The sequence below is a fragment of the Nyctereutes procyonoides genome, unplaced genomic scaffold (assembly GCF_905146905.1).
Source record: "Nyctereutes procyonoides isolate TBG_1078 unplaced genomic scaffold, NYPRO_anot_genome, whole genome shotgun sequence".
In the NCBI taxonomy this organism is placed as follows: domain Eukaryota; kingdom Metazoa; phylum Chordata; class Mammalia; order Carnivora; family Canidae; genus Nyctereutes; species Nyctereutes procyonoides.
Genome location: NW_026575043.1, coordinates 39643886 through 39657864, shown reverse-complemented (window position 1 = coordinate 39657864; position 13979 = coordinate 39643886). Strand labels below are relative to the sequence as shown.

Below are 13979 nucleotides of genomic sequence, written 5' to 3'. Positions count from 1 at the left end.
TGTTATCAGAGTTTTACAGTTTTCCTCATATTGACATTTTATATATTTTGTTAGATTTATACATGAGAATTTCATTTTTGGGGGTGCTAATGTAAATGGCATTGTGCTTTCAATTCCAAATTCTGTTTGTTCATTGCTGTTATATAGGAAAGCAATGAACTTTTGTGTATTAGCTTTGCAGCTCTCAACTTTGCTCTGGATTTATTAGTTCTAGTAATTTTTTTGTTTGTCAATTCTTTTGGGTTCTTTGCCCAGACAGGTGTGTCACCTGTGCACAAAGACAGTTTTACTTCTTTCTTCCCAATCTTTATACCTTTTATTGCTTTTTCTTGTTGCATTAGCTAGAACTTCTAGTATGATGTTGAAAAGGAGTAATTGAGGGTGCCTGGGTGGTACAGTCCATTAGGTGTCCAACTTTTGGTTTTGGCTCAGATCTGATCTCAGGGTTGGTTGTGAGATTGAGCCCTGTGTCAGGTTCTGTGCTCAGCATGGAGTCTGCTTAGATTTTTCTCTCCCTTTCCATCTGCTGCTTCTCCTGCCCCCCCCCCCCCCGCCGGCTCATGCTCGCTCGCTCGCTCTCTCTCTCTCTCTCTCAAATAAGTAAAAATCTTTTAAGAGAAGAAAAGGAGTAGTTGAAAGGGGTCATTTCTTTTTTGTACCTGATGTTAGTAGGAAAATTTTGAGTTTCTCACCATTAAGCATGATATAGACTTTTGGTAGATATTCTTTATCAAGTTGAGGAAGACCCCTCTCTTTTTCCTAGTTCACTGAGAGTCCACATTTACTTTTTCAGAAGCTCTTGGGGAAGACATTACATTACAGAGAGAGAGAAAATAACTCCAGGTCAAAGGGAACATTTTTCTGATCCCCTTTCCTATTACGCAAAATATTTATCTCTGCACAAGAACTATACAGTCATGTATTTATAGTTTTCTCCATATGGCATGGTTTAGGCACCCACAACTCATTTAAGCATGAGTTCTCTGAACCAGCTATTCTTGCCCTCCCATAGCACCCAGAGCTGTTGTCTCTCTATCTGTCAAGAGTCAAGTTGCCGGGCTCACTTCTGGTCATCATTGTCCAGGTTGTTCCTTAGTGATCTTGTGGCCAGTTTAGCTCTGGTCAGTATTTGGTTCCTCTGTGAGTTGAGTCCAGAAACCCATGTTGGGAGTCTAAGAGAAAATAGCACCAAGTTTCCAAATGATCACGTAGCCTGTATTAGCAGCTGCCTCATCTCATTTCACATGCATGTCCTGCAGGCATCTCAAACTCAACCAGTTATAAATACAGCTTGTCAGATGCCTCATATTTAGACCTGCTTTTTTTTTTTTTTAAGACCTGCTTTTTCTCCTATTTTTCCTAGCTGACTGAGAAACCTTACTGAGACATGGCCTATCCATTTCTCATGCCTCACATTATTCAGTTATCTCTGTTTATAATATGGCTCTCTGATGTGTCACTTGCATTCATCCTTTCCTTTTTTTTTTAAGATTTTATTTATTTATTCATGAGAGAAATAGAGGCAGAGACACAGGCAGAGGGAGAAGCAGGCTCCATGCATGGAGCCCGACGTGGGACTTGATTCCAGGTCTCCAGGATCATGCCCTGGGCTGAAGGCGGCGCTAAACTGCTGAGCCACCTGGGCTGCCTGCACTCATCCTTTCTTTGTCACTGCCCAACTAATTCTTATCTTTCTCCCAAAGTTTTGTAAGTTCCTCTTCTTTCATCTCCCTGCATTTATTTTCTCCCCCCTTCTCCTTATCCACATGGCTATAGTAGTGGTAAGACATAGGATCGTGTCACTCCTGCACATAAAAATTCGTTTGGCTCCTCTTTGCTAATAAAGTCAACACTCCTTCGGATAGCATACAAGGTATTCACCTATTCTCTTCTGTCCCTTCCATACACCCTACACTCTATACCCTTGCCACACTGAATGTGCACTTCCATATCTTTCCATGTTTGTCCCTGCAGTTCCTCACATTTTAAATAACCTCTTCCCCATGTAGTGTTTTCTTCTGTCCCCCAGCACTGTGAGTTTTTACTTCCCTTGTCTGTTTGCCCAAAATGTAAGAAGCAATTTCTGAGGCCTCTTAGTTATAGCACTGGATGCATTTTTTCAGTATTTAGCTGGCAAGTTGCTTATGTTTTGTTGTATCCTTTATAATTTACACAAAATGTCACTCTTTTTGGTGTATAGTGGTTTTTTTTAAAGATTTTTATTTATTCATGAGAGACACAGAGAGGCAGGCAGAGACATAGGCAGAGGGAGAAGCAGGCTCCTTGAGGGGAGCTTGATAGGACTCCATCCTGAGATTCTGGGACCACGCCCTGAGCTGAAGGCAGACACTTAACCTGTGCACAAAGGTGACTGGTTACCACCCAGGAGTCCCTTAGTGTATAGTTCTTTGAATTTTGAGGAATGTGTAGTTGTGTAACCACCACCACAATCAAGAAACAGAAAGTTCCATCACTCCTGATAGACTCCCTCGTGCTAACCCTCTATAGCGCCTTCCCTCTATACCAGATTCCTAGCAACCACTGATCAGTTCTTTGTTACCATTGACTTTGCTTTTCTAGAATGCAATATAAAGGGAAGCATACAGTAGGTAGCATTTTGACACTGCCTTCTTTAGCATAATGCATTTGAGATTCATCCAAGTTATTGCATGTATCGGTAGTTCATTCCTTTATATTGCTGAGTAATATCCTGTATATTCCATAGCAGAAATGCATGAAAGTTTATTTGCCATTCACTGATTGAAGAACATCTTGAGTTGTTTCCAGTTTTAGAAAACAGTTATAAATAATAAATCATAAACCTTTGTGTATAGTTTTCCATGTGAATACTTTTCTTGGGTTGATTAGGCATAATTATCTAGTGTGATTAGGTGTAGGATTGCTGGGATCTTACAGCGGGTGTATGTTTAACTTTATAAGAAACTGCAAACTTTCTCAAAGTGGCTGTACCATTTTGCATTCTTACCAGCAGTTTATGAGAATTCTACTTGTTTTGCATCTTATCAGCACTTGTTATTGCCATTTAAAATAAAATTTTAATGGAGTACCTGGGTGGCTTAGTCAGTTAAGCATCTTCCTTTGACCTGGGTCATGATTCCAGGGTTCTGGGATCCAGCCCAGCATCAGCATCACGCTCTCTGCTCAGCAGGGGGTCTGCTTCTCCCTCTCCCACTCCCCTGCTTGTGTGCATGGGCTTGCTCTCCTGTGTGCTCTCTCTCTGTCAAATAAATAAGATATTAAACAAATAAAATTTTGACTATACAGATAGGTGCATGCTATTTCATTAAGGTTTTAATTTGTATTTATGTAATGTAATGATTTTGAATATCTTTTTCTATGGTTACTTATTTTTTTTGGTGAAGAGTCTATTCAAGATCTTATGTCCTTTTTTATTTTATTTTATTTTTAATTTATGATAGGCACACAGAGAGAGAGAGAGAGAGAGAGAGAGAGAGAGAGAGAGGCAGAGACACAGGCGGAGGGAGAAGCAGGCTCCATGCACCGGGAGCCCGACGTGGGATTCGATCCCGGGTCTCCAGGATCGCGCCCTGGGCCAAAGGCAGGCGCTAAACCGCTGAGCCACCCAGGGATCCCCTTTTTTTTTTTAAAGATTTTATTTATTTATTCATGAGAGACAGAGAGGCAGAGACATAGGCAGAAGGAGAAGTAGGCTCCCTGCAGGGAGCCTGATGCGGGACTGGATCCCAGGACCCCAGGTCACGACCTGAGCCAAAGACTCAACCACTGAGCCACCCAGGTGCCCCCTCTTCTTGTTGAGTTATGTTAAAAATATATTCTGGTTATTACAAGTCTTTTGTGAGAAGCATAATTGGCTAAAACTTTTCTCCCAGGATATGGCTTGTCTTTTTCATTTTCTCTCTCTCTCTTTTTTTGTCTTTTCATTCTCTTGTCTTTACAGAGCAAAAATTTTTAATTTTTATAAAGTCTACTTTATTAATTTTTTTGTCTTATGGATCCTGTTTTTGATACTATGTCTAGGAACTCCACCTACTTCGAAGTCGTGAAGATTTTCTTCTTTTTTTTTTTCTCCTGTTTTCTTCTAAAAGTTCTGTGGTTTTACATATGGATTCTGCAACCTTCCTAAGTTTATTAGTTATAGGAGGTTTTTTTGTAAATTCCATGGGATTTTCTAAGCAGATAGTTAAGTCATATGTGAACAGTTTTATGCCTTCCTTTCCAAATTATTTTTATTGCACTGGCAGAGCGTCCAGGAAAATAATGGAATAGGAGTGATTCCAGTGAACATCCCCACCTTGTTCCTGAACTTAAGGGAAAAACATCCAGTGTTTAATCATAAAATATGATGTTAGCTGTAGGTTTTTTGTAGATGTCCTTTGTTGGTTAAGGAAATTCTCTTCCTAGTTTTCTGAGCATTTTTATCAATAAGATGCATTAAATTTTGTCAAATGATTTTTTTTATCTATTGAGGTAATTCACCACTTTTTCATTTTTAGTGCATTACTATGGTGAAGCAGCAATTTTCAAATTTTGAACCAGCCTTACATTCCTCATGTTGATGCCATTCTTTATATATTGCTAGGTTCAATTTGCTAAATTTTTTTGTTGAGGATTTTTACATCTGTGTTCATGAGGATATAGGCCTGTATTTTCTTTTGTTATAAATGTCTTTGGTTTTGGTTCGGGATAATACTGACTTCATAGAATGAGTTGGGGATTATTTTATTGTCTTCTATTTTCTAAAAGGGATTTGTAAAATTTGTATTATTTCTTCCTGAAATATTTGGTAAAATTCTTCAGTAAACTCTTCTGGGCCTGAAGTTTTCTTTGTTAGAGAGGTTTGAACTTTGAATTCAAGTTTTTGAGTAGATGTTAGACTATTTAGGTTACCTGTTCCTTCTTGAATGGGTTTGGTAATTTGTTTTTCAAGGAATTGGTCCATTTTAAATATGTTGTTGAATTTCTGGTATAGAATCATTTGAAGTATTCCATTATTATAATGTTAATGTCTGCAGGGAATGTAGTGATAGCTCCTTTTTCTTTTCTAATATTGATCATTTGTTTTTAGCCTTTTATGTTTGGTAAGTGTGGTTAGAGCTTTATCAGTTTTATCCACCTTTTCAAGTAACGAGCCTTTGTATTCATTTTCTGTTGTTTTTCTGTTTTCAAGTTCCTTGATTTCTGTTCCTGTTTTTACATTATCTCACTTCTGCAAGGTTTGGTTTTAATTTGCTTTTTCCTTTTTAGTTTCTTAAGATGCAAACTGAGATTATTGATTTGAGGCCTTTCCTTTATTTCAACACAAGCATTTATTGTAATAAAGTTAGTTACCTTTAAGCATGAGTTTAACTGCACCCCACGGATTTTAATATTTGCAATTCTGTTTTCATTCAGTAGGAAATGTTTTCTAATTTCCGATAAGACTTCCTTTTTGACCCACAGATTATCTAGAAGTGTCTTTAGTCCCATATTGGGGACTTTCTAATACCTTTCTATATTTATAGAAATAGTTCAAAATATCCTTACTGATTTTCTAGTTTACCCCATTATAATGAAAAAACAGACTTAGTGTGATTTCAGTTCTGTTGGTTCAGATTTATTTTTGTTTCAGAACATTTATCTTGTGAATATTCCATATTTGAGAAATGCACATTCTGCTATCTTATATTACTTGCGGTTATAATAAATATAGCTATATTGTGAAATAGAAGGAAAAGTCACTTGAATTCTTCAGATAAAATTAGTTGTTTTTGGAGGCACCTGGGTGGCACAGTTGGTTAAGTGTCTGACTCTTAGTTGTAATCTCAGGGTCACGAGATAGCAGAGTCTGCTTAAGACTCTGTGCTCTACCCCCATGCTTGTGGGTGTGTACATGTGCAGCTGCTTTCTCTATCTCTCTAAAATAAATAGATAAATCTATTTATTCATGAGAGATACACACGGGGGCGGGGGGCAGAGAGAGAGAGAGAGCGGGGTGTGGGGCAGAGACACAGGTAGAGGGAGAAGCAGGCTCCTCCTCCCAGGGAGCCCAATGTGGGACTCAATACTAGATCCTGGGATCATGCCCTGAGCTGAAGGCAGATGCTCAACCGCTGAGCCACCCAAGCGTCCCTAAATAAATCTTTAAAAAAAAATTGTTTCTGATGTATGACAGTTGTCTCAGGCCATGCCCATAGACCTCAGGGGGTGTCTGTTCACTCTTGTACTGTTTTTATTTTATTTTGTTTTATTTTAATTCAGTTAATTAACATATAGTGTATTATAAGTTTCAGAGATAGAGTTCAGGTTATATCAGTTGTAAAGAACACCCAATGCTCATCACAACACTTGCCCTCCTTAATGCCCATCACCCAGTTACCTTGTCCCCCAACCCCTTCTCCCCCTAGCAACCCTCAATTTGTTTCCTATGGTTAAGAGTTTGGGCTCTTTCCACAGTTTGGCTATTGTGGACATTGCTGCTATAATCATTGGGGTGCAGGTGCCCATTTGGATAATTGTATTTGTATCTTTGGGGTAAATATCTAGTAGTACAATTGCTGGGTTGTAGGGTATCTCTATTTTTAACTTCTTAAGGAACCTCCACACTGTTTTCCATTGTAGCTATACCAGCTTGCATTCCCGCCAGCAGAGTAAGAAGGTTCCCCTTTCTCACCAACATTTGTTGTTTCCTGACTTGTTATTTTTTTATCCATTCTGACTGGTGTGAGGTGGTATCTCATTGTTTTGATTTGTATTTCCCTGATGCCAAATAATGTGGAGCATTTTATCATGTGTCTGTTAGCCATTTGTATGTCTTCTCTGGAGAAATATCTGTTCAGGTCTTCTGCCCATTTCTTGACTGGATTATTATTAATTTTTTTAGGTGTTGAGTTTGTTAAGTTCTTGATAGATTTTGGATGCTAACCGCTTATCTGATAAAACATTTGCAAATATCTTCTCCCATTCTGTAGGTTGTCTTTTGGTTTTGTTGACTGTTTCCTTAGCTGTGCATGTGCAGCAACTTTTTTTCTTGATGAAGTCCCAATAGTTCGTTTTTGCTTTTGTTTCTCTTGGCTTTGGAGACGTGTCTTGCTAGAAGTTGCTGTGGCTTAGGTCAGAGAGGTCACTGCCTGTGTTCTCCTCTAGGATTTTGATGGATTCCTGTCTCACATTTAGTCTTTCATCCATTTTGAGTCTATTTTTGTGTATGATAAAAGAAAATAGTTCAATTTCGTTCTTCTGCAGGTCTGTCCAACTTTCCCAACACCATTTGTTGTCTTTTTTTTCCCATTGGATATTCTCTCCTGCTTTGTCAAAGATTAGTTGACCATAGCATTGAGGGTTCATTTCTGGATTCTCTCTTCTGTACCATAGATGTATGTGTCTGTTTTTGTGCCAGTACCATACTGTCTTTATGATCACAGCTCTGTAATATAATTTGAAGTCTGGAATTATGATGCCACCAGCTTTGGTTTTCTGTTTCTGCACTCTGGCTATTCTGGGTCTTTTCTGGTTCCATACAAATTTAGAATTATTTGTTCCAGCTCTATGAAAAATGTTGATGGTATTTTGACAAGGATTGCATTGAATGTATACATTGCTTTGGGAAGCATAGACAATTTTTTTTTTTTTACTTATTATAGTCACAGAGAGAGAGAGAGAGGCAGAGACACAGGCAGAGGGAGAAGCAGGCTCCATGCACCGGGAGCTCGACGTGGGATTCGATCCCGGGTCTCCAGGATCGCGCCCTGGGCCAAAGGCAGGCGCCAAACCGCTGCTCCACCTAGGGATCCCCAAGCATAGACAATTTAACAATATTTGTTATTCTAATCCATGAGCATGGACTGTTTTTCCATTTCTTTGTGTCAAGTGTTCTATAGTTTTCAGCCACTCTTGCACTGTTTTTTATTTAACAGTAAAAGTACTTTGAAAGTAAACGTACTTTCAGGCCTTAGGGAAGTGTGGTTCTCAGATTGTCCAGAATCATGGCAGACACCTTGAGTGTAGATTCTTGGGTACCACCCTCAGAAAATAACAGCCTGCTTTTATTAGAGACACTTTTCATCAATGATCTCATTTACTCTTGGCAAACACATCCTTAAGGAAGGTGCCATTTTGCAGATGAGAAATTTGTGCGAGGTTACTCAGCTCAGTAACAAATTCAGTATTCAAACCTGGTTTGTCTTAATTCAGGAACCCAAACTCTAAACCACAGCAGGTTGCCCAAGTGGCCTGAGGAAGCTGCATGTTCTCCATATTTTGATTTGTTAATTGCTCTGAAGTATAAATATAGCTCTCCTCCTACTGATCACATCTTGGAGAATGCCCTGAAAATGGTTGACATAATATTGTTTTCTCCTTTGTATTCTAAAAAGAACAGAAATTTATTTCATTAGTGATGACTTTCATAACAAAAAATGGAATTTACCGCAAAGGGAGATCTGTGGACCTTTGCAGTTCCTATATCTAGTAAATAGTAAAGTCTCTTTTCTCCAGGATCAATATTGGTCCTTTTCATTCTGTTTTCCGAGTAGATCTAGATAGTATTCTTCTTCTTTCTCTTATTGTACTTTAGAATTATTGTTTCAGGGATCCCTGGGTGGCGCAGCGGTTTGGCGCCTGCCTTTGGCCCAGGGCGCGATCCTGGAGACCCGGGATTGAATCCCACGTCGGGCTCCCGGTGCATGGAGCCTGCTTCTCCCTCTGCCTGTGTCTCTGCCTCTCTCTCTCTCTGTATGACTATCGTAAAATAAATTTAAAAAAAAAGAATTATTGTTTCAAACAGCAAGTTTATGACATGATTTCTTCTTCTGTAACTTTATACTGTGGAAAATTTTAAATTGACAAAATTGAAAGATGGAGTAATGAACCTTCATGTACCTGTCACCCAGCTGCAATACTTACTAGCTCAGACCAGGCTCACTTCTCTGCTTTTTGTTAATCAGATCATTTTATTGTAAAAATTATAGAACATATCTCTAAAAATAAGGGCTTTAAAACAAAAGATTTCTGAATAGTGCAGTATATTGATTTCCCTGTAAGTGTATTTTGTAAATGCCATCACTTAAATATCCATTCTTCACACCTATCTGCATCCTTATTTTTTGTGTAGAGCTTCACAACTTTTCCACCAGGGGGCACTTGAAGGCTGGAAGAATTTAGATATTCAAAAGGAGGGATGATTACAGAGAGCCCATGAGCTTTTATCATAACCCAGAGTAATCTCTCTCTACCAACTCCTTTTTGAAAATCTTTTTGGTGCATCTAGATGCAAAGCAAAAGATGCGGCAGGCCTGGAAGTCCTGGCTGATCTACGTGGTTTTTCGTAGAACCAAACTTCAGATGCAGACCACCGCCCTGGAGTTTAGGCAGCAGAGTATTTTATGGTGAGTGTGCTCTTTTGCCCTGCAGATCAGCAGTCATCATTTTACCTCAGCCTTGTTTTACAAAACATGAAAACCCACCTTGAGAGCAGTGTTTCAGGGATGCCTGGTTGGCTCAGCGGTTGGGCAGCTGCCTTCGGCTCAGGTCGTGATCCCAGGATCTGGGATCAAGTCCCTCATCGGGCTCCTGCAAGGAGCCTGCTTCTCTCTCTGCCTGTGTCTCTGCCTCTGTGTGTGTGTGTGTGTGTGTGTGTGTGTGTGTCATGAGTAAATATATAAATCTTTAAAAAAAAAAAAAGCAGAAAACCATATCTGGGGGCATCACAATGCCAGATTTCAGGTTGTACTACAAAGCTGTGGTCATCAAGACAGTGTGGTACTGGCACAAAAACAGACACATAGACCAATGGAACAGAATAGAGAACCCAGAAATGGACCCTGAACTTAATGGTCAACTAATATTCGACAAAGGAGGAAAGACGATCCACTGGAAGAAAGACAGTCTCTTCAATAAATGGTGCTGGGAAAATTGGTCATCCACATGCAGAAGAATGAAACTAGACCACTCTCTTTCACCATACACAAAGATAAACTCAAAATGGATGAAAGATTTAAATGTGAGACAAGACTCCATCAAAATCCTAGAGGAGAACACAGGCAACACCCTTTTTGAACTTGGCCACAGTAACTTCTTGCAAGACACATCCACGAAAGCAAAAGAAACAAAAGCAAAAATGAACTATTGGGACTTCATCAAGATAAGAAGCTTTTGCACAGCAAAGGATACAGTCAACAAAACTCAAAGACAACCTACAGAATGGGAGAAGATATTTGCAAATAACATATCAGATAAAGGGCTAGTTTCCAAAATCTATAAAGAACTTATTAAACTCAACAGCAAAGAAACACAATCCAATCATGAAATGGGCAAAAGACATGAAGAGAAATCTCACAGAAGAAGACATAGACATGGCCAACATGCACATGAGAAAATGCTCTGCATCACTTGCCATCGGGGAAATACAAATCAAAACCACAATGAGATACCACCTCACACCAGTGAGAATGGGGAAAATTAACAAGGCAGGAAACAACAAATGTTGGAGAGGATGCGGAGAAAAGGGAACCCTCTTACACTGTTGGTGGGAATGTGAACTGGTGCAGCCACTCTGGAAAACTGTGTGGAGGTTCCTCAAAGAATTAAAAATAGACCTGCCCTACGACCCAGCAATTGCACTGTTAGGGATTTACCCCAAAGATTCAGATGCAATGAAACGCCGGGACACCTGCACCCCGATGTTTCTAGCAGCCATGTCCACAATAGCCAAACTGTGGAAGGAGGCTCGGTGCCCATCGAAAGATGAATGGATAAAGAAGATGTGGTTTATGTATACAATGGAATATTACTCAGCCATTAGAAACGACAAATACCCACCATTTGCTTCAACGTGGATGGAACTGGAGGGTATTATGCTGAGTGAAGTAAGTCAATCGGAGAAGGACAAACAGTGTATGTTCTCATTCATTTGGGGAATATGAATAATAGTGAAGGGGAATATAAGGGAAGGGAGAAGAAATGTGTGGGAGATATCAGAAAGTGAGACAGAACATAAAGACTTCTAACTCTGGGAAATGAACTAGGGGTGGTGGAAGGGGAGGAGGGCGGGGGGTGGGGGTGAGTGGGTGACGGGCACTGAGGGGGACACTTGACGGGATGAGCACAGGGTGTTATTCTGTATGTTGGTAAATTGAACACCAATAAAAATCAATTTATTTAAAAAAAAACAATGTTTCAAACATAATTGATGCTTAATAAATAGTGATTGACAGCTTTTTCAGCTATACGATCAAATTTTCACACACGGAAGTAACACTAATTGAGTACTTACTGTGTTCCAAACCCTGTATTAAGCTTGTGTGTGTTAATTTTATAATGTAAAGTCTCATTTAATCATCACTGTTTTTGTAAAGATGAAGATACACATAGAGTCTCAGAAAGGTTGAGTAACTTGTCCGAGCTCAGATGAGTTGTAACTAGCAAAAAAGGGCTCATCTACTCACCTTTCAGATGCCAAAGCCTATGTTCTTAACTGCCCCACACTGCATTTCATCAGCACTGTCCACACTTTGGAGGGACAGGAGTTAGATGACTTTGAAAGCCAGACATATATAACAGTGAGCTACTTTTTATAATGGGACTGATCCCACTGTATCTTCTCTATGGTGGTCCTTTGGCATCCTGAGTGGAACATATTAAAAGCTCAAAAGAGCTGGGCCCTCTATGTAGCATGGATTAGGGCAGAGGCTTTGCAGTTAGACTGACCTGAACTCAAATCCATGTTTCGACGTGTATTGTTGGGTCCTTTCCCTCTCCACATTTCTCCTTCCTCATGTGTGAGACATGAGGATGCCTATACTGTTAAGTGTCTTTCAGGGCTGTTATGGGAAATAAATATGGTAATTGCTAAAGTATTTAGCACAGTGTCTTCAGAACATCAGTACACCTAAAAATTCTTTATTTTATTATTTTTTAAAGATTTAATTTATTTATTCATGAGAGACGCAGAGAGAGAGTCAGAGATATAGGTAGAGGGAGAAGCAGGCTCCCTTCGGGGAGCCTGATGTAGGACTTAATCCTGGAACTCCAGGATCAAGCCCTGAGCCAAAGGCAGACACTCAACCACTGAGCCATCCAGGCATCCCTTATTTTTAATTTTAAATAACTTAAAGAAGTTATTTTAAATAACTTAAATAAGTTTTAAGTAACTTAAAGAAGTTATTTTAAATAAGTTCTTTAAGTTATTTAAAATTTACTTGGCAAATATTTTTTTAAAAGACTTTTATTTATTTGGGGGCATTAGCGGGAGGTAGGGGCAGAGGGAGAAGCAGACTTACCACTGAGCAAGGAGCTCTATGCAGGGCTACATCTCAGGACCCTGAGATCAAGACCTGAGCCAAAGAGAGATGCTTAACAGACTAAGCCATCCAGATGCCCCTTGACAAATATTTTTAAATGCTTAATAAGTATGGGTTTCTATTAGAGTCAGTGGGGAATATTTTTACATAATTTTATTTATTGAATATATATTTCTTGGGAGCTTAAAATGTTCCTAGTACTATAGTGGGTGCTGGAACTGCATTCAGGGAACTTGTAATTCCCTAAATGCTTAAAAATATAAGTAGTAATGCAAGATAGCTTGCGATTTTTTTTTTTTTTTTTTTTTTTTTTTTTTTTAGCTTGCGATTTTGAAGGGAGTGATATAGCTAAGCCTGGCCCAAGTTCAAACAGAGAGATGTTGCTAGGTTAGAATAGCCAGGCAAAGTGAGTGTTTCTGTACAAAGCAGAGCTTGGAAACTCTCATTTCCTCATTACTGTTTTCCAATAGCTAACTAACTAGAAAATAAGCAGAAAAGAAGCCAAGATTGGAAGTCAAAAAGCCATGTTTTTTACTGATTATTCTGTAAAATCTCCTGATTTTTTAATGTTGTCAGTAATTCATAGATATATTTTTTAAACCTGTGTAGTTCCAAATAGAGCATGTCTATAGTTTCCAAGGCTACAACCTTAGGAACTATCAGTTTCCAACCCTTAATTGGGTATTTTAGAACTGTTTCTCAATCTTTTTTTTTTTTTCCAGCAATGACTCCAGATGTCAATCAGGATGGAACAGTGAGAGATAGGGACTTGAGCCAAAGGTCTGAGGCCCAAGCCTCACTGCCCTTCTCTTTTCTGGGTGGCCTTTTTTTTACTGGTTCTATCTTTGATTTGTTCCTTGACAGGCTCTGGTGGAGGCGGTGGAGGCAACAACTGGGACAGGTCTGTGTGGGCCATGCCCTGCATGCATCAGCCGTGAAGCACAGGGCCCTGAGCCTCCAGCAGCAGGTGAGCACAGCTGACTGGCTTTGGTGTCAAGCCCCACACCCACAGATGGTGGGGTTGGACTCCCAAGCGGAACGCTGGCCTTCATGCTGCTGCCTCTGTCCTGGGCCCTCCCTGGGTAGGGGGTGGAAGGCAGAAGCAACATGCAAGGCTGGGCTCAGTGGGTAGGGACTGCTATTAGGAATATGCTAAGGTGATTACCAATGATATGTATAGTGTGTCTGCCAATCATGGTGCGGGAAAGGGATTTATGAATTAGTTATAAATATGATTAAAGAAATAGCAGTATATTCTTTATTTCGTCATTACTATTTTCCTACAACAAGTTGGAAAATAATGAGGGTAGAAAAAAACTAAGGCTGTAAAGAAAGCCTGGCTTCTAAATATAATTTTGCTTGTATTAGAGTAAGCCGCTAGCTTTTGGTCAGTGACAAAGGCCTAACATTTGACCAAGACTATGCTGTGGTGACGTTTTCTTATGATCTTTGATAGACTGTGAGTTTCTGTCACTTTTTTGGTCTGCTGGGTACTTCTGGGTTTTCCAAGTCAGTTATAGAGAATATAACAGGGAATAGGTCAAAAAGAAGTGTCTCTTACTATACATAGGAGTAAATCTCTTTTTAATCTGACATGTTGAATGGACCATGCAAAATATATGCAGTATTGTGGAAATCACATAGCATATAGCATATACAATCATCTGGGTCAGGGGTCTGCAGACTAGCCCACAGGTCATA

General features: G+C 39.5%; 1 protein-coding gene across 6 annotated transcripts in view; it reads left to right on the top strand.

Annotated features, from left to right (window-relative positions):
* The window catches only part of SFI1 (SFI1 centrin binding protein), a 94364-nt gene that overhangs the window by 35500 nt on the left and 44885 nt on the right, over positions 1 to 13979 (top strand). For all 6 annotated transcript variants that reach the window (XM_055323383.1, XM_055323382.1, XM_055323381.1 and 3 more), the window contains 2 exons: positions 9248 to 9365; positions 13143 to 13245. In XM_055323383.1, coding sequence (XP_055179358.1) covers positions 9248 to 9365; positions 13143 to 13245 — 221 coding nt within the window. The remainder of the gene's footprint in view (positions 1 to 9247; positions 9366 to 13142; positions 13246 to 13979) is intronic.